The 21,000-nt window shown below is 41.7% G+C and overlaps 1 protein-coding gene across 1 annotated transcript in view; it reads right to left on the bottom strand.

The window, feature by feature from the left end:
• The window catches only part of PDE11A (phosphodiesterase 11A), a 326,451-nt gene that overhangs the window by 175,171 nt on the left and 130,280 nt on the right, over positions 1-21,000 (bottom strand). Inside the window, exon 6 of the mRNA XM_037044380.1 lies at positions 12,416-12,548. Coding sequence (XP_036900275.1) covers positions 12,416-12,548 — 133 coding nt within the window. The remainder of the gene's footprint in view (positions 1-12,415; positions 12,549-21,000) is intronic.

The following is a 21,000-nucleotide window of genomic DNA, read 5'->3' as shown; positions in this document are numbered from 1 at the left end:
TGGGTCTTTCCAGCTAACAGATCTCATTAAAGATGGTTTATCTCTAGGAACTACCAAAACATATTTGTCAATGTGTTTCCTTTCCCTAGAAAGATATGCACAACCTCAACAGTAATCTCAAAAAAAAAAAAAAAAAACCATCCCCCAAACGCCCATCTACTGGAGAGAAATGATGATACTAGGACACACTGAGAGAAGTTTCCAGTCATTTAATTTCCTTGAAACAACAGAGAGGAAGTTTCTTTTTTATTATTACTTATTGATTTTAGAGAGAAAAAAGAAGGAAGAGAGAGACATTGCTTTGTTTTTCCATTTATTTATGTATCCATGGGTGGGTTCTTTTTTAAAATATATTTCATTGATTATGCCATTACAGTTGTCCTATTTCCCCTTTTCATTCCCCTCCACCCTGCACACTCCCTCCCTCACCATTCCCCCCTATAGTTTATGTCCACGTGTCTCAAGTTCTTCAGATTCTATATTTCCCCTACTATTCTTGCCCTCCCCCCATCTATTTTCTACCTACCATCTATGCTACTTATTCTCTGTACCTTCTCCCCCCCTTCTCCTCCTCCCACTCCCCTGTTGCTAACCCTCCATGTGTTCTTCATTTCTATGGTTCCACTCCTGATCTAGCTGTCCTCTTGGTTTGCTTTTGTTTTAGGTGTGGTTGTTAATAACTGTGAGTTTGCTGTCCTTTCACTGTTCATATTTTTCATCTTCTTTTTCTTATATAAGTCCCTTTAGCATTTCATATAATAAGGGCTTGGTGATGATGAACTCCTTGAACTTGACCTTATCTGAGAAGCACTTTATCTGTCCTTCCATTCTAAATGAAAGTTTTGCTGGATAAAGCAATCTTGGCTGTAGGTCTTTGGATTTCATGACTTGGAATACTTCTTTCCAGCCCCTTCTTGCCTGTAAGGTCTCTTTTGAGAAATCAGCTGACAGTCTGATGGGAGCTCCTTTGTAGGTGACTGTCTCCTTATCTCTTTCTGGTTCTAGGATTCTCTCCTTCATTTTAATCTTGGCTAATGTAATTATGATGTGCCTTGGTGTGTTCCTTCTTGGGTCCAACTTCTTTGGGACTCTCTGAGCTTCCTGGATTTCCTGGAAGTCTATTGCCTTTGCCAGATTGGGGAAGTCCTCTTTATTGTTTGTTCAAATAAGATTTCCACTTGTCACTCTTCCTCTTCCCCTTCTGGTACCCTTGTAATTCTGATATCGGAACATTTAAAGATGTCCTGAAGGTTCCTAAGCCTCTCCTCATTTTATTGAATTCTTGTTTCTTCATACTTTTCTGTTTGGTTATTTTTCCTTCCTTCTGATCCACTCACTTGATCTGAGTCCCAGTTTCCTTTCCGTCACTATTGGTTTCCTGTGCATTTCCCTTCATTTCAATTAGTTTAGCCTTCATTTGTTCCTCTAATTTGTAACTAAAATCAACCAGTTCTGTGAGCATCCTGATCACCAGTATTTTGAACTGTGCATCTAATAGGTTGGCTGTCTCTTGGTCGCTTAGAGTTATTGGCTCTGGGGTTTTGAGTTCTTCTTGAGCCATAATGTTTTGGTCTGTTCGCACCTGTTACATATGAGGGGCAGAGCCCTAGGTGTTCACCAGGGCGGGGCACCTCAGTCGCTGGATTGTGACGCCTGTATGTGGGGGTGGGGTCGGAGAGGGGCAATGGCGGTCCCCTCTGCTGCTTCCCGTAGCTGGGGCCTGCGCGGTCTGTCTCACTGCTCGCTCCTTTGCCTGGTTTATCTGCGAGCGAATGTGTTACCTCAGTCAGACTGCCGCCTTGTGCCCTCACTGGATCTGCCCATCACAACTCCACACCTGGGATCTGCCAACCACCGCCTGTGCCTGGGTCGGTCAGGCTGAATTTTCCTGCTCAACTCCTCTGCCAGTTGCTGGCTCCGCCCATCTTACCAGTCTGGCTGAATGGTTTGTTGTTGTCAAACTTCCTTATAGTTCAATTTTCTGTGTTTTGGTTGTGTTTTTGTTACTAAAATTTTGTTGTTTTAAACTTGGTTGTGCGAGGAGGTACAGTGTTTCCACCTATGCCTCCATCTTGGCTGGAAGTCCCCTGGTGGATTCTTGTAAGTGCCCTAACTAGGGATCGAAGCCATCAAACCTTGGTATAGTGGGATGACCTCCTAACCTACTGCAGTACCTGACTAGGGCAGAGATGCAGTTTCTTTTTATCTACCTTACCTGCACACAGGGCCGGGGTGGGGAGGATCGGTCCTCATGACTCCTAGAACACTGCCTACAAATGACTCCTTAAGTTCCTGACAAAACATTCCTAAGATAAAATAACTGACCTTTGGGCTTAGACCGGAGTCCTGTCTCCACAACCCATGCAACAATCTGCTTGGAACCATGGGACTCCTATGTGTCATCCCTACTCACAGCTACCGCATTCTACATCTTATTCACAACTTAGTAACCTTCCTAAGCTCCCCCACCCTCCTGGTCATCTGGAAATCTTATACCCACTCTCCAGTCTCCTCTACCAAACCCTACTCTTTGGGAAGAATCTCAAACTGGCCTACTCTAAGTATCAACACTGGGAGATTATCAGTAGCAAATGCATTTCTGCAGATCCCCAGAGCTCTTAATGGACTCAATTTTGTACATTTCCCTTGGTAACAGAAAGTGATAGACCAGAAGGCATTACTGAAAATAGACAGACAATGAACTGTCCTGCCAGGCTAGCGCTCAACGTTTCAGACAGCAGGCCTGTTTTGCTATTAAGATCTGACAGGCGAAATGGGCTTTAGTATTCTATGTCAAAGGATCTCAGAGCCTGGAGCCCCATTATCCTTAAGTGCTCATGACAAAGGTAAGAACTACTGAGTTGTCTATAACAGGCTTCAATAATAATAATAAAAGGTCATAGAAAGAACTTCATGTGGAAGAACTATGTGGGATTGAAGAATAACAGACTTAGGGCCATGACACAGTTTTAACTGTGTAAGTCTTGGTACTGGCCACCCTTGGGAGAGGACAGCTCGGTGCTGATGGGTTTCCCACTGCTTTTGAATTTGTAACAGATACATAGACCACCAAAACATCCATGTATAAAGCCTGCCCTACTTTTTATTGTAGTTATTTTCTGCCATTCCCCTTGATGGGCCTTTCTGATGTAAATGTTGGGTCCAATTGTTCATTCCTGTTGCAGCCAGAAAACAAGCCCTTCACATAAGAGCTCTGAAATTCTCTCCACCAATATACTAATGGAAGGAAATATGACATTAAGCAATAGAATATTGTACCTTATCTTGGCTAAATGATGGCTTGGTGTGCATTAGTGTATTTGTTTTAAGGTGTTCTTTTGATTCTGGTATGAAAAGAAGGGCAGAAAGCTTCACAAATGATGTGCATTGGGTGTTGAATTCTTAAGCACAATGCCAACTAAAGGCCAGATAATTGTTTCATGGGGAAGCTATTTGCAAATAGAGTATGCACTGCTGGAAGCCACCGGATGCCATGGCAGGTCACCTGCAAATGCACTGTGTGTGTGTGCTGTTGGACACTTTGGGCAAGGAACTTAGAGTGAAGTCCAAGCAATACTCCACGCTAGCAAGGGCACTAGACAGTAGTCTATTTGAATTCTCCAAAGACAGAGCAGGGCAAGCTAATTTACTTAGATTTTACATTATTTAAATTCTGATTTTGAGCAATAATTTATAGTTTTTAGAGGGCTCACAATAGCCTGGTAAAATATAAAATAGAAAGGGTCTAAAATTTTTAAATATTTTTATAATTTTTCATGGTAACAAAAATAACATAAATACTTGGTGAAATTTTTAAATAGAAAGAACATTAAAAGTTCTAATCTTCCTGGCTGGTGGAGCTCAGTGGATTGAGCACAGGCCATCAACCAAAGGGTCACCAGTTTGATTCCCAGTCAGGGCACATGCCTGGGTTGTGAGCCAGGTCCCCAGTGGGGACCACATGAGAGGCAAATAAACACTGATGTTTCTTCCCCTCTCTTTCTCCCTCCCTTCCCCTCTCACTACAAACAAATACATAAAATATTTTTTTAAAGTTCTAATATTGCCATCTTTAGAAATGACAACTATTAACAGTTTGGTACAAGTTCTTCTTGATTTTTTTCCCACAAATATATAATATGTCCATATATCAATTTATACTATATTTAATGATAGTTAATATATTTATAATTAACAATACTGAACAATATTCAACAACAATGTCTCCTGTGTACTAAACATTGTTTTAGTTGTTGAGGGTACATCAGCGAACTGCATGGTCAAAATCCTCACCTTTACCAAGTTCACAGTCTAGTGAGGGCAGACAGATGGTAAACAATGCCGAAAACACATAAATAAATTCTATGTGAGAAGGTGTTTGGAATTTGAGGGAAAAATAAAGCAGAATAACAGGGACTAGGAATACCAAGGGTGCCAGGCCTTACTAACAAGTGATGTCTGACTGATGACTTTAAAGAGGTGAGGATGCTGAGTCATGCGGCAACTGGGGAAAGAGCATTTTAGCTGAGGGGGTAGCCGGTGCAAAGGCCCTGATGTGGGTGTGTGAGCAGCACGTCTAGGAACTGCAAGGAGACCAGCGTGGCTAGAGAAGTTTGAGCGAGGGTTAGGGGTAGAGAATCAGATGCTGGATTGTGTAAGGCATTGTAAGCCTTCAAAAGAATTGTAAATTTGGTTTTTACTCTAGTGAAACAAGGAGACATTGAAGAGTTTGTGAGCAGATTTGTGATATGAGGTGACTTAACGTTTAAAAGCATGGATAACCCCTTCTCGGGGATCAAATGCTTGATAAAACTACGAAATCCACAAATACGATCATCCATGAACAGGAGTGTTTCTTAAGCCACTGTGAAGAACTATAATCAGATTTATTTAGTAGGTTATTTCCATGTTCTATTCTTTTCAAGGATCACAGGGTCTTGAAACAGAATAAACACATCCTGGTCTTCATAAGATTGCAAACTTCAAAGCTCAGAAATTTAGTTCTGGCTCTGTGACTATCTTATATGACCATTCTGCCATAATTTTCAAACCATAAACGAAGGAGTTCGGCCATAAAACCATGTATGCTATCAAGCCCAGCAGGCACCGCTCCTAAGAGTCAACTCAAACAGGCAGACAGAAGGCAAGTAATCACTGTGGCTTGCCCTCTGAGGCGCTCTGTTCACTGCGAGGAGGGAACTCCATTAAACATTTAACACAATGACAAAGAGAACACCCAGCAGGTGGACAGCTATGATTACTTGCCCCATAGCCCTCACAGCTGGCACCTGACAGCACCTGGGATGAGCTTTATATCACATTAGAAACATCCCTTTGTAGCTTTTATCAAAAGAAAGACCAACCGTTTCAAAGCTGAAGTTTCAAAATAAAGATCATTCACTTGTTGCATAACTTTGGGCAGACTTTCAGAGGAATTCCCAAAAGTTATTTTAAGGCAGAAAATTCACAGAAATTGGAAATCTACTTTACACTTTAATGCATAGCTTGACAGACTCAATTATCTTTTGTTAAATACCAGAAAACAGCTACTGGCATCATGAATCCCCAAGCCAACAGGCTTTGTGTGTTAGTCGCAGTTGGAGAAGAAACTACCAGATGTACAGGAGAGGATGTACAGGAGAGGGGTCAACTCCTGCAGTTAGAGATCTGAAGAATCCACCAAAAGGTCCTCTGGGTCAGTCCTTTATACCTGCTGCTGAACAAGTTCATTCACGGAGAAGGGAACACCCAACCCACCGCTGCTGATAGGGAACATCCATCGGGGCTTAATTAACGTGAGCAAAACCCAAACTTTTACTGTATTAAGTCACAGAGATTTGGAGGTTTACCCATTTCCTAAACTGGCCATAGTTTGAAGATAGGCACCAGAGCTGCGTTTGACATACACCAAGGTGACTGGCTTTTAGCTATGTTTTAAGGATTGGTGGGTTGGTTGGGCCTGGGCAGGCCAGTGAGCCCCTGGCAGTTCATCACCCTTGATCTGCCTGGGTGACCTGACCCCTGGATGCCTGACCACTCTTGTGAAGAGCCAGGTCTGCATATTGTTTGCTCCTGTAAGTGAGGATCTGGTGACCGTCTCTCTGAGGCAGCCCAAGGCCACAAAACATGCATCTGGCCTTCACCACCTGCTGACATCTTTTATTGCTTCTCCACTGTCCAGAAAAGACAAGACCTCGCTTTCTTGAAGACCTAAAGGCTGTTGGATTATTGTCAACAGCCCTTCTTTACTGTCAACAAGCAATCAGCCTTAACTCCCCTATTTGGGTAGAGATTTTTCTCTTCCTGCTCCACTGTGTCTCTGGAGAAAAAGGACACTGAAATTGGCTTGTCCATGATCGAAATTCGGCTGGTCTGCAGCTCTGTGTAAAGGCCCCCTCAGGTAGAGAAGAGGATCTACTTTTAGCATCTCCCTGGAACTAAAAGACTAGCCCACAATCAAGCTAATACCTTCACCTGATATTTATACAGGACTCCAGTGTTTACAGAATATTTACACAGAGCTTTACATATTGTAGTGTGTATGTAAGCAGTATGCCCAAGACCACTCAGCTGGTAAATGGAGCAGACAGGCCCAAAAGGCAGGTCTACCGGCCACTGAGTTCATGTGCCCGTATGGAGAGAGGGAGGACGGAGTGGTCACTCTATGGCCCAGGCAATCCTCAGCAGGGTCTAGGCGGTCCTGCCCACCAAGACCACGAGGGAAAAGAGAATTGAATTAGGAATTAGAGGCCCAAAGTCTGTTCCGTGCCCTTCCTCAAGGAAGCTGTGTGGCCTTTAGCAAGTCATCTCTGCCCTCGGAGTCTTTGTTTTTTTTCAGCTGTAAATCCAAGAAATCTTTAATATTTCTGTTAACTGATGTGTCTGTAGTATGAAACCTCAGAACAAGGCCAATCCACTTTTGGATGTTCTGTCCCCAAAGTAGTGACATTGATGATGAACTGGAGTCCTTTCTCCTGCTCAGTTAAAATTTGGGTCGCCAGAATCAGTTATTGAGCCGTAGAGAAATTTAGCACGGGTGCCAGTGTTTGGGGTAATTGTGTTTCTGGTGTTATGTGGCTCTATGTTCAGAAAATCTGCAGGAAAAAAAAAGGAACACTTTGAAATAATTCCCCACACTACCTCTGCAAATTACCATGCTTGTTTACCAACCTCAAACTATTCGGGGAAGTCAGTGAGTGCAGAGAACAAAAAAGCAGTCACTTTTCCCAGTGGAGATAACAATTAGTCATTAATCCTGCATTTTTAAAAAACTGCTCCCTTATATTCTATCACTGATAAATAATGACTCAGTTATGATTACTGGGGAAAACTATGAGTCCATGCACCAGACCCTAGAAGAGAGGACTCAGACTTTTGCAGGAAGTCAACACCATTCTAAAAGACACCCTCTATTGCAAGCATAATTTTAGAATTACTTTTAGTGAAGCAATGAATCAATTGCATTTTGTCGTGGTATTATTTTTGTCTTGAGAGAAATAACATGTTAATAAAAATATCTGAAAATGGTCGTCTTTATTTTATGATCTATGTCATCTTACATCAATCTTTGTGGGGAGCAGGTTTCAGCCTCTTAGCCACTTGGCGGAGTGCTGTGGCTCGCTCTGAACTCTCTTCCATTAGAACACCAACGACTGACATTTGTTATTGAGGCAACAAAGTAACAAATAATTTTGCTTTTTCTGGTGTCATACACAGCACACACAACCCCCACACCACACACACACAAATTTGTAGGACAAATCTACTAAATGCCTATATTTAGGTATCTCTCTCCCCTTCCTTCTTTCATCTTCATTTATATTGATTAGCTGCTTTCTATTTTTTCCTTAGCATAAGAAGGGAAACATAAAATGACTTTAAATTCGTGTACCACACATGTCTTACATGTAAGACAACATGTAAAAATCATGGCATAATGCATCTTAGAATTTGTATTTAAAATCCAGTATGAGCTATGTGGTTGATTGAAGGCATTTAGGTGGAAAGCCAAGAAATAATTATCATCCAAACACACATTTTATTTTATCATAGAATAGAATGTGATTTTACAAAACATAAGCACTGCTTAACCCACCACAGTTTACTGTCTTCAGAGATCATTACTTCTAACTACTAGATCAGGGCATGAAATTTTTATGCTCAGTACTACAGAAATAACTGTTGCATTTTTGCTCAACAGTCCACATTGTTCTTTTTTTAAATATATTTTATTGATTATGCCATTACAGTTGTCCCATTTTCCCCCTTTCATTCCCCTTCCACCCTGCACACCCTCTCCCACGCACATTCCCGCCCTTTAGTTCATGTCCATGTGTCATAAGTTCTTTAGCTTCTACATTTCCCACACTACTCTTGCCCTCCCCCTGTCTATTTTCTCCCCACCATCTATGCTACTTATTCTCTGTACCTTCTCCCCACCTCTCCTCCTCCCACTCCCCTGTTGCTAACCCTCCATGTGATCTTCATTTCTGTGGCTCCACTCCTGATCTAGCTGTCTGCTTAGTTTGCTTTTGTTTTAGGTGTGATTGTTAATACCTGTGAATTTGCTGTCCTTTCACTGTTCCTATTTTTAACTCCTTTTTCTTAGGTAAGTCCCTTTAACATTTCATATAATAAGGGCTTGTTGATGATGAACTCCTTGAACTTGACCTTGTTCTTTTTATGGACCATCGGAGCAGCCAGCCTTATCAGAATGGACTGGTAAGTGTGGTGGAAATGCAAATTGCTGTATCACCAATCAGGGAGAGAGGTGATAAGATCTGCCTGTAGGCATAGAATATGAGATATCCAAGCTTGCCATATTGTAGTTTAAAGAAGTATTCTTGAAATATTAATTGTGTTTACTACACGCTGCTTTTCATGAGAAAAAATAATAATTGGACAAGAATTTTCTATTTCCTGCCAACGAGAAGACACTAATTGCCTACGACCAACATGTCATTGTCCTAGACAATGCTAGAAAAGCTGTTGCACCTGTGTACTTAGAGACAGGAACAAGACTGTCCTTGGCATTTCATATGTAACAGCAAAACACTGAATCTAAACATCCATCAACACTGCAGTGGATAAATAAAGTGAGGTGTATTCATACAGCAGGATACTTTGCAGCAGTGAAAATAAATGAATGAAATAGAAATTCAGGAGACTCAGGAATATTTGTTGAATAAGAAAGCAAGCCACAGGCCCTGGCTGGTGTAGCTCAGTGGACTGAGCACAGGCCTGCAAACCAGAGGATCATGGTTCGATTCCCAGAGCCGGCATATGCCTGGGTTGCAGGCCAGTTGCCAGTGTGGGACACATGACAGGCAACCATACATTGATCTTTCTCTCCATCTCTCCTTCCTTTCCCCTCCAAAGATAAATAAATAAAATTTTTTTTAAAAAGCAAGCCACAGGAAAACACATGCAGTGTAATTCAATTTATATAAACTTTAGAGATATGCAAAATATAACAATGTATGTGGCAGGGATTCAAACCTATTCAATGAAACTATCTAGAAAAACAAAGGAATGTTAAATTAAAATTAGGATAGTGGTTGCCTCTGAGAGAGAAATAAAGGAAATTGGATTAGGGAAGATGAATATAAGGATTCAAAAGTAATGATCATGTTATTTTTCTTAAACTGAATGGTGGGTATTTACTGCATCATATTTTCTTACACCTTTACAAATGCCTTATGAACCATTTTTTAAAAATATTTTATTTATTTTTAGAGCAAGAGGAAGGGAAGGAGAAAGAGTGGGAGAGAAACACCAATGTGTGGTTGCCTCTCATGTGTCCCCTACTGGGGACCCGGCCCGCAGCCCAGGCATATGCCTGGACTGAGAATCGAACCAGTGACCCTTTGCTTCACAGACCCGTGTTCAATCCACTGAGCTACACTAGCCAGGGTTGAAACATTTCTTTAAATGGTATAATTTGTTGATTTTTTTTTTTGCTTTTCCAAAATTTGACTTCACGGTCCACACCTAAAAGCAGAATAACAGTAAGCCACACCAACAGTGCTATCATGTGGGTGGCAATCGGCCATCAGCCCTCTACATCTAATTTGCTGACTTTGTAACAATGAATTGATAATTCACAATGTTTCTGCATACAAAGGCTTTTGGTTTGCTCAGCTATTACCAATGTTAATAATAGAAGACTGAGCACTTCATAAAACTATGTGTCTAGAAATCAATTCTTTAGCAGTCTGTAAAATCAAGGAGAAAAGAAACATAGCAAAAGGCAAAACTTTATAAAATCGTTCCTAACCCAATCACAATGCTAATGGGTACAAATACCGACATCTATAATCATCTCCAGTCTGCCAGTCATGGAACGAAGGTGGTGCTGTTCTTCCTGATGGGAGGGGCACTTTCCCAAGGAAGGCAGCGCGACATTCAAATGGAAGGAAACAGAACTGAAGAGAGCTGGAGGGTGCTCAGCACTGGGAGAGTTAAAAAAGCGCACTGGGGAGGTGCCCAGCCTAGACTGGGAGGTCAGGAAAGGCGCTGGCGCTCAGTAATGAAAAACAAATACCTGGAGGCCCTGGCTGGTGTAGGGCAGTGGATTGAGCACAGGCCTGTGAACCAAAGGATCGTGGTTTGATTCCCAGTCAGGGCACATGCCTGGGTTGCAAGTCAGTCCCCAGCAGGAGCCAGTTCCCAGCAGGAGACACATGAGAAGCAACCATACATTGATATTTCTTTCCCTCTCTCTTTCCCTTTCCTTCTAAAGGTAAATAAAATCTAATAAACAAATAAAATTATTTTTAAAAAAAGAAAAACAAATACCTGGAGGATATAACCTGGAGAAAGAGAGTTCCCCGGCAACCAGGCAACTACCAAGCAGTGGTGAGTTTGGGGGGTTTAAAGTTTCCCTGCCAAGGTCTGCAAAGATGGTCTGGCTGAAACTAAAGATTAGACTTAGATCCCAGCCTCCCTACCATCATCAGGCCCCACTCCACGCTTTGGAGGCGGCACAGGGCAGGATCAAGGGTAGTAAGGGCCTCGGAGGCTGAGACAAGGAGGCTGAGTCCATAAGACGGACTGAATCCTTGCCCATCTCCAGAGTCACAGACCAGCTCTCATGTCTGTAAAATGGGGGTGATGACACCTACCTCTTAGGGTTGCACCGATCAAATGTTCAGTTATTATTACTCATCTACCCTCTTTTGTAGCCAGTGTGATCTTTCTAAAATACAACTCATGCTCCTCCCCCATCGAAAACTCAGCTACTGGTTCTCCACTGCCCACGATAAATACTCAAATCTCTTCACATGGTTTTCACCCCTTTGAGTGACCCGGCCTTTGTGTTCCTCTCCAGCCTCCACCACCTGGCCCTTCAGCCACGTTAACTCATCTCAGGGCCCCAACTCTCCAATAAATTAAAACACATAGAGACATTTTATAAGTTCATATAAATTTTTCTGTACGATATTCTATATTATCTTAGAACTTAAACTTCTGCAAATAAGGCCCAAGTGTCCATCCATACATGAGTGGATAAGACAACTATGGGACATTTACACAATGACATTCTACTTGGCCATAAAAAGAAAAGTTTATCCTTTATGACCGTGTGGATGGGCCTGGAGAGCATTATGCTAAGTGAAATAAGCCAGTCAGAGAAAGACAAATACCGTGTGATTTCAATCATGTGGAATCTAATGAACAAACTGAGGTAACAAGCAAAACAGAGACAGACTCATAGATGGAGAGCAGATGACACTTAAGGGTGGGGAGAGGTTAGAGGGTGGCGAGGCTGAGCAAAAAGAAAAGACTTGTGGACATGGACAGCAGGGTGGTGATTGCCGGGGGGAGGCGGTATAAAGGGGATAAATCCGAATGAGAAAACTACAATAAAGATGATATATTTAAAAAACGTCTGCAAATAAAAATCTGTACTGCTTTAATATATTCTGCGTATCAGCACAATGATTAACATTGAACAATAATGAACCAATTTACCGTTTCTTGAGAGTAATTTTTAAAAATACAGTAGTTGTTCTAGCATCTCCTGGGAAATAATAATGTTATATACACATTTTCATTATTAGTTATTTCATAATTTAATGTAAACTGTGATTAATACAAAATACACATGGGTACATGTAATGCATGGGTACATGTATATGGATACATTTAGTCTAAAATGTTCCCAATCATAAAAGACCATCAGACTAATGCCAGAGAACCACTTGGCCACAAGTCAGGGCAGACAGAGAAACTTTGTCAGCCAACAGCAGGCAAAAAGGCAAATAATCCGCTCAGAGGGGAAAGATGCAAAGGAATTGCTGGGAAACTCGGGGGTTGCTGTCAATCTGTACACTGTCTCTTTGTGCTTCAACCAGCAAAGCATCCATAGAGTGGCAACCGAACCATCAGACTCTGAAGAAGAGACTCCTCTTACCTCGGCATCAAAGCGAGGGTCCTGGTAGGCGTCACTGATGTTCACGGGAAGGCCTGTAGAAGCCACGAGCTCGGCAATGCTGTTATTTATCAGCCAGTCAGAGTATGACGACTTCTCCATGCTTTCTTTGAAACTATCGGAACACCAGGCCAGGCAGCAAGGAAAGAGAGAAACATCAGTGTCTGGAAAGCAAATCCTATAAAACTACACTTAAAGCAGGACTATCTGTCCTCATCAAGAAGGGATAAATGGCATTAGTCACAGAACAATAGCGGGACAATTATTAGGGTCTTCTTTAAAAAGGTTTACCTATTGTAAGGTAAAATGACCAAATCCATGGGTAGAAATGATAGATCCTCTCTGATCCAGAGAGCATCGCTCAATTGTATTTAGGCCCCAAAGTCAGATGACGAACAAAATTGAAGTTAGGACACCAGATGAAGTCCACTGACCTTGACAGCCCTCCCTCCTTAACCAAGCAGACTAGATGTTTGGCACCAAGCAAAATGAAACTCCAAAATGGGAAAAAAATCAGAAATAAATTGACAATAAGTTGACATACTGAGCTCTGACAGCCAGGAGCTGAGGAAATGCAAATTCGAGCACTGTTCAAATTAGCAGCATTGAGGTAAATTTTCATGGAGTATGTGAGATTTGTGGCATAGGAGGTGATAAGGAAAATTATGTAAATGAGTGCAAGTATACTGGGGCAATAGTTTTCAAACTGCATTCTGTGGTTTCCAGGAAATGTCAGTGAGTGTACTACAGCAAGAATAATAATAACAACTCTATTGACTTTTTTAATCTAAAATGCATTATACGTAAGCAAAGCACTAAACACTGTACACGGTCCTGGCCGTTATGCAGTGATGCACCTGTGTGGGACCTGTGCCCGACCAAGAATCCTCGGAACTGGCACTGAGAGGCCACTGCGTGCATGGGTGAGGGGGAGACAGGTGTTATCTACCGCCATTAATATAGTTCACCTGTAATGACTGTTGGTCTGTATCTGATAAGTTCAACATATTTTTGCATATTTTTGTGATGTTATTAACCCTTTTTTCATATTAAACATTACTAGTACATAAATTTATTTTCTGTGGATCTCTGCCTGAAAAATGAAAGTTTTAATAAAAAGTCAAGTCTTGTATTTCTCAGATGGCACCTGAGTCAAAGAAGTAAAAAGACTGAGGACTTCAAAGATGAGATAAAGCTTTTACTTTCTTAAAAAAAAAAACCAAAGGAGCAACCAAAGAAATCCACGTTTCATTTTGCTTTGTTAAATTATACCTGTGAGAAGTGAAAGCAAAAAAAAAAAAAGAGAGGGTTAGGGAGACATGTGATAATGCACCTGGTGTGATGATCCAACTTCATGGAATCACTTCCAAGTTTACCAAAGGGTGGGATTGAATGTCAGTAATTTCTTGCTGCAATTAATCGGTCGTCAATTTGCCCTGTGCTGTCGTGTACTGTATTCCATACTACATTTTTTAAAAAAGTGTTCTGTGATTTAAAAAAATAGTGTGGAAGGTGCTGACCGAGTGTGTGGTGGGAAGAAAAGCTGCAGTAGGACCCTGGGTCTGAGTCAGGGAAGCACCCTGAAAATACAGGTTTGGGTACAGGAAGGCAGAGGGTGGTGAAGAGGGCCTGAGGAAGGAGCCAGTTTTATCGACAAGCGTGAAAATATTTAATCTGGGTTTTTCAGGATGGGCAAGAGTTCAGAAAGGAGGGACTGGGGGTGTGAGGAAGAAAGCACAGACAGAGGAGGAGACAGTGAGAACAAGAGACACACAGGTGGCCCAGCAGAGTACAAGGGTACTTCTTGGCACATTGATTAATCCCCATTGATGGCAGCACAGGTTGCGTATTGTCGGGGAATAAGACTGAGAAGCAGTTCAGGACTTGAAGGTGGAGGCTTTGGCCAAGGAGCTGAGACTCTAGTTATAGGGAATGGGGAGCTGCTTAAGAGTATTGCTCAGGGAAATAACATGATTCGAGCTATGATTTTAGGAAGCTTAATCTGGGGACAAAGAGCAAAAAGAGTTGGCTAAGAGAGACTGAAGGTGGGAGGGGTCCTTGTGCACCATTCAGGCTGGGCAACTGGGAGGAGATGATGCTGCCCACCTGAGAGGCTCTGCACCAGGTTCCACAGGGCGTGGTGGGCAGACAGCAGCGGCTTACATTTCACTCATGTGCCTGTGGCACGACTGGCAGAGTGAGTGTTTGGAGGAGTGAGGAGGCGAGAAAAGGTAACAGATATTCTGTGATCCTGGAACACACCATTCATTGTTGAAAACCCAGGGGCAGAACCTGTATCAAATCTTTAGGACTGGAAGTACCAATAGAGAGTTGGGATTATTTTGGGGGAAAATAAAATGGATGAGATCACTCAGGAAGAGAATATGTAAGCAAATCTATATCTAGGGGAAAGAAGGAGAAGAAAGGCAGTAATAAGGGCTGAGGGGATAAAGGGAAGAAAGTGAAAAGGGGAAAATAAATCCATCCTCACCCATGGTGGGCCAAGAGCCCAGATGGATGCTTTACCTAATGAATTTGTTTTGTTCTCACATAAATCCTACGAGATGGGCACAATTCTCTACACTTTACAGGTTAGAAAGCTGAGACTCAGAAATGCTAAATGATTTCCCCAAGAGAAGATGGAATTTTCAGCTATGTGTGACTGCAGAGCCCCAGATTATTCTGTTCCTCCGATTGCCTCTCAGGGAAGGAGCTCATGTGTAGGAGTAGAGCAAGAATACTAAGTTCCCACCCAAAGAAAAAGAGGGCCAGTCAGTATCACAGCGTTTCAGGAAGGTGCTGCAGGTAAGAAACACTTCAGACGGAGAGTGCAGTCAAAGGAAGAAGGAGGAAAACACTTTGGACCTGATAACCCAGCACTTTTAGGTCCCTCCTGCCAGAATTCCCGAAGAAGATGGTGAGGATGGAAACACTCACTGAGCAGAGGCTCCTGAAAGATTCATTCTAAAGGTAAAATGGGCTTAGATCTGGTGAGATCAGGCTGCATCTGCCCTGAAATCATTGCAGAGCTGTTGTTGAGCAGGGTGGTAGACAGCAGACTTGACTCTGTGCAAGGCACTCACGAGGGGCTTTCTAGAATGGGTAAGCTATGGTCTCTGTCCTCCTGGGGATGGCCACCCACTGGGGAGATGAGAGACGCACACACTGACATTTAGACAAATCCCAAATAAAAAATTTGGCACATGGCTGTGGGGACTAGTTTCTAAGTCAACTGTCCCAGTTGTGAAGTGGAAGAAATGCAGGGAGGGAGAATCCACTTCAGGTGTCGCCGTCCAGCTAAGACTTCAGAACGGAGGTGAGAGACGAGCTGACCTATAGCTGCAACAGTGCAAACAGATTTTCTGAAAACAACCTCTCCATTTCTTTAGGTCCATGTGGCCCGGGGACATAAATTAAGGCCCAGTGTGACAGAATGCTCAGAGCAACAGTCAGAAAGGTGGATTTGTCATTCTGTTGTATTTATGCCACATTCTGGCTTTTTTTTTTTCAGTTTTCCACTTCTAGTGTTTTACTGTAATGCGAATCATGACACTGAGTTGAAGCTTTCAAAACCTTGCGTTTCTTTTAAAAAGCAATTTTGTTTTGTGATTAAAAGCAGGGGTTTGAGAGTCAGATATACCTGATTCAAATATCTGTTTTGCCACATTCTAGCAAAATGATCTCAGACAAGTTACTTACATTTCACCTATACAAAAGATATAATGCTACTACGAAGATATTGTGCAGACCAAAGTAATAATTTCTGCAAGCATTTCACTAGACCAGAGTACACATGTGGAGAAAAATCAACTTTTTAACAATTCCCAAAGTAAATTCTGCATCTGACAGTACCCTTCCATACATTCTGGCAATGTGGTGTTGGGAAGTTAATGACAAAGGAAAGGGCCCAAATTAACTGTGCTTCTTGAGGGGCACATCTGTCTTAAAGGATAAATTCCTTCCTAAAGGTCCTACATGTCAGCTCCTTCAGACTTAGGAGGGTCCTTTTAGTCTGCGTGGTTTCTTCTCAGTCCAAAAGGTCAAGATGAATAGTTCCTAGGAAGTCTTATTTTTTAACAGGCTTTTAGAAGCTTAAATTAATATCCCAAACTGAATGAACCAACCTTGTATAGCTCTCCGCAAATCTGACCAGAGACAACAAAGACCAATAAATCCAACACTGAGGTTTTCAGTTTGAGCCAGAACCAAGATAAGAAGAGTCACCACAGTTTGGAAATGCATCGATCATTTGATTACTCTGCAGTTTGTGGGTGTGAATGAGATCCCGTTGGCTTAGCGTATCTCAGCGGCTACGTGCAGAACTGCAAGACCACAGTCAATGCCAAGTCCTCTCCCCACCCCCACCTCCAGGGAGACATTCTTTCATTTGAGACCCCTTGTCAAAGCCTGCTGCTTGGAATCCTCTCAAGGGAGGCCCAATACCAGCTCCCAGAGTGCCAAAGCTTCATGCACTAAGGGAAGAATACTCCCCAAGCCCTGCAAAGAATTTTGGCCACTGGTTTGTAAGGCCATAATGCTCGTGTCACAAGCATTATCACAAGCTTCCTCATTAAGCAGCCCCTTTAACTTCTGCCTATACCCCTCTCTGTATAGGTAGAAGGTAGGGCTGAGCTTACCGTCCATCTGCAGATGGGTTACTATGGACCAACTCCTTTCAGCAGAAAGAAAAAGATGCTTATCAATCATCTCATGCGAGCAGATGTCTGGTGTGCATGTTGGTGGTTATGTGTGTATGTTGTCAAGATGCTTACTCTACACAGTGCCCTACACAGAGAGGGAGACCTGGCTTGGCATTCTTGACAATAGTCGTTTATTGATGAAAACCAAAAGTTGGTTGGGAAATCATTCAAATATTCCTAGAGTTTGTTTTAATATCTTGCCCATGTTTCATAGCTTCTCACACTCAAGACACCATGCAACTTTGACACCTGCGGTGAGGGTGTTTTTGTAAAAACCTGACGTAAAAAAACAGTAGCAAAATAAAAAATCCTTACAATATGAGTTTGAAAGACGTAAAATAAATATAATTGTCATGTGAACTTCAGTGACGCCTCCTTAAAAAGTAAAAATTAACCACTTATTTTAACTTTAAACTCATTTATAGTAATGAGTGAATTGTAAATAAATCCCTTAGTTTGTTTTTCACTAGAATCAGGTGCAAAGGAAGATGCAGGGCTTTCAATGACTCTCCTGTAAAGGGCTTCAATTTAGATTCTCCTTCAGTGGCATCTTGCTTCCGAATGTGAAACTCAGACTGACTTCAAACAGAGCTTCGTGAGCTCAGATATATTGACTGTGGAGAGATAAAAGGGAATTGCCCTATTACAGAAAATGTGACTTCTCCCGACATGAGGGTCAGTGAGGTGGATGTAAACCTCAGGTCGGCCAGTTGCAGAGTAGTGTAGGAGAAAAATCAATACAAGTAAAGCAAGACGAGACAAAATAAAGTACCCCAGAACAAGTAACTTCACCATCTTCAATTGTCTGAAAAACCTATCTTAGCTAAAGTTTCAAACACAGAAAACTGGATGAAAATAAACTTAAGATTATTGTTAGAATTGATTCTCAAAAATGAGTCTCCAAATTAAAAGACGAAACATCTGAATAAAATGATGTCAATCATTTTATTGACGTTTTTGTTCTCAATAGTAGTTTACTCTAGTCTTCATTCACTACAGATTCCCAATACTTTCCTCTTTCAACAATGATCATTGGTTGGACCCTTACTAAATGCTAGAGAGTAGTAGGATGAATCTTACATGAAGTGATCAATGAAAGTCTTTGACTATTTCCTGAAAGGAGTTGGCCCATGGGAACCCTTCTTCATACAGATGGTCATCTCAGGTGCGCCCTAACCTTTACAGAAAGAGGTATAGGCAGGGGCTAAAGGGCCCATGCCTTGAGGAAGCTCACAAACAGTGCCAGTGGATTGTGATTTACACCTCAATGGAAGGATATACAAGACGTTAGGGGGAAAGAGAAAAGTGGGTCGATTTTGTTTGTGTTGGGAATTATATTTGGGGGACCACTTCAAAAAAAGAAATTGGTTTAAGCTGGGTTTTGTGGGATCAGTAAGAGTTCATCTGGTAGAGAAAGAAAGAGCAGTTCAGACAAAACTACATCATGAATAAAGCTTTAGAAGCCCGAGGGTTTCTGTACTGATATGATAAATAGTAGAGCTAAAACTTAGGAAATATGGTGGAAATGATGGATAAGTTTATAACAGAAGAGGCCAACCAATAGACTGTGTGGTTTCATGCACTTATTGGTATCCATAACCAAAGTACACTGATGATTCCCACATCCCTCTCGGCAGCCCGCTGAGTCCTAAGTTCCCTACATATGTGTATGTATGTATATGTATATGTATATGTGTATGTGTGTGTGTCTGTATACACATATATCTCCAAGTACTTTCTAGATGCTTCCTTCTGATTATCCCCCAGCACTTCAAATTTAACATTTTTAAGACTGAATTAACACACTTACTTTGATGTGTTAACAATCATTAATAAAAACTGTTGCCATTAACTAAAAATAGATAATTGGTTTAGGAACATTAGTTTCAGCATAGACCATCTATTTTCTCACTATAGAGTAATGATTGTCACTTGCCCTCTGACACCTGAGTATTACCCAGTGGGGGTAGGACTCAGAGAGGCAAAAAGTCAGGAACTCCAGGAACTCTTTAAGACAGATATTTATGTTTTATGCTTTGCAAACAAAAACTGATTTTTGATCTATAGGTTGTGACTGGTGCTATTTGCCATTTTGCTTCATCAACTAGAGGTCTGAATTTTGGTTCACAAAGAGAAGCTCCATTCCTTAAGTTTTCTTCTTAGGTAAGCCTGTCGATCCCTAGGACTTCTGGAAGACTTGAGCTACACGACATTAATTGAAGTTGTCTTTCAATTAAAAGATTAAGAACTAAGTCAATGCCAGTGGGACTCAAAGCTAGGACCTCAGCAGGAGACACTCAAACACCCAGAACTGGGAAATTAATAACCTCCTACTGGTTTCAGTCTGTCTTTAAAGGTTACCAAACAAGTACTTTAGCCATAAAAAATAACAGAAGCATTATTGGCAAGCAAAACTAGCCTGTCAATTCTCACACAGTGATAGGGATGCTCTGAATTGCAGAAGTTCCTACAGCTTATCGTGGCCTGTTAAAGCACTTGTCTTTAAGGTCTTGCCTGGAGACACTTCATCACATTCTTACTTCTCTCATTTTAAGCACTCTCTGTCATCAGACATTAAGACCTGGTGACCACTTCTATCCTTCATTTCCTCAACTTGTACAATCAGAATGATGAGATTTATCACCCCCAGGAGTTGGTGTCACTTTGGGGAAGTGTGTTGTGACTCTCAGATGGGCATCAGATGGTATTGCTGTGAGTGGTTGGTGTCTATAAGTTTTTATCACATGATGACAACTGCTTGGTTTCATAGCCAAGCAAGTCTGGGGGGTTTCTTTTTCTGCCACCTTGGTCCAACATCTCCTAGCTGTGAGACTACAAATAAAGTTTTTATAACTCTGATTCTTAGTTTCCAGAATGGAAAATAGGAGAACTAAAACCTATTTTATGGGGCTATTTTGAAGATACAATAATATAATGCTGAAGAAGCATGACACATAGAAACCTTTCTATCTGTTCCTTATGCCACAAAGATTTCTCTTTCATTAGAAACACTAAGGCATAAGACACGCTCTGTTTACCTGCTCACTTCCCGGGGCAAGAGAGATATTACTGTTTCTTACTGTGGCATCATTGTCAGATTTGGAGAGGTGCTGAAAAGAAAATGTGCTTGCTGGCAAAAGTGGTGATGATAGAACACAGTGTCAAAATTACATCCTGCTAGGTATTCCGAGTAGCCCCCTTGCATCTCTCTGAGAGTGCTGTGGCCACGTCCATCATCTGGTCTAGACTGAGGGCATACCTTCTGAATGAGCTCTGGACGTATGTCCAGAAAAGTGAAAAAGTGGTCTCAATATGATAAAATGTTAACTGCAGCATTTTGAATGGGAGGCCACTAAAAGTAAGAGAAATCAAATGCAAAAGTCAATTGCCAAGGGTTTTGAGTTGCTTTAGTTCTATTTACTGTAGAGCATTAATCTAAGGGACAGCCCTTAGATTAATAGTGACCCACAGAGGCTGTCACTATGTTTGATCTCAGTATCTATTCATTTGTCTTGTTATTCATAGGATGTCTTTATAGCTTTCATTATCTCCAGTTTTACTAGAGTTACAAGCCCACTGAACCGAAATAAAGAGGGGGAATAAAAAGGTGTGTCTTGCATTTGAATTTTCGTGTTCAAAGGCAGGACAAAGAAAACAAGGAAAATACAAATGCTTGGGAAATATGTGTCCTTGAGTTTCTTAAGAGTCTGGAAGGAACACAACTCCATTACAAGTGTGTCCTCTCCTTCACCGATGATCAATTTGGCTGTCAGCATCAAACAAATGGGGTGGGGACACACACGCACTCTTGTCACGGAGGGCCTTTAGAACGTGAGGTTATTTGGCCAGAGGGTTGGGGGCACATGC

The sequence above is a fragment of the Sturnira hondurensis genome, unplaced genomic scaffold (assembly GCF_014824575.4).
Source record: "Sturnira hondurensis isolate 20B ecotype Veracruz unplaced genomic scaffold, ASM1482457v3 Scaffold0004136, whole genome shotgun sequence".
NCBI classification, from domain to species: domain Eukaryota; kingdom Metazoa; phylum Chordata; class Mammalia; order Chiroptera; family Phyllostomidae; genus Sturnira; species Sturnira hondurensis.
Note: the sequence above shows the minus strand (reverse complement) of the source record. Positions and strands in the feature narration are given on the sequence as shown.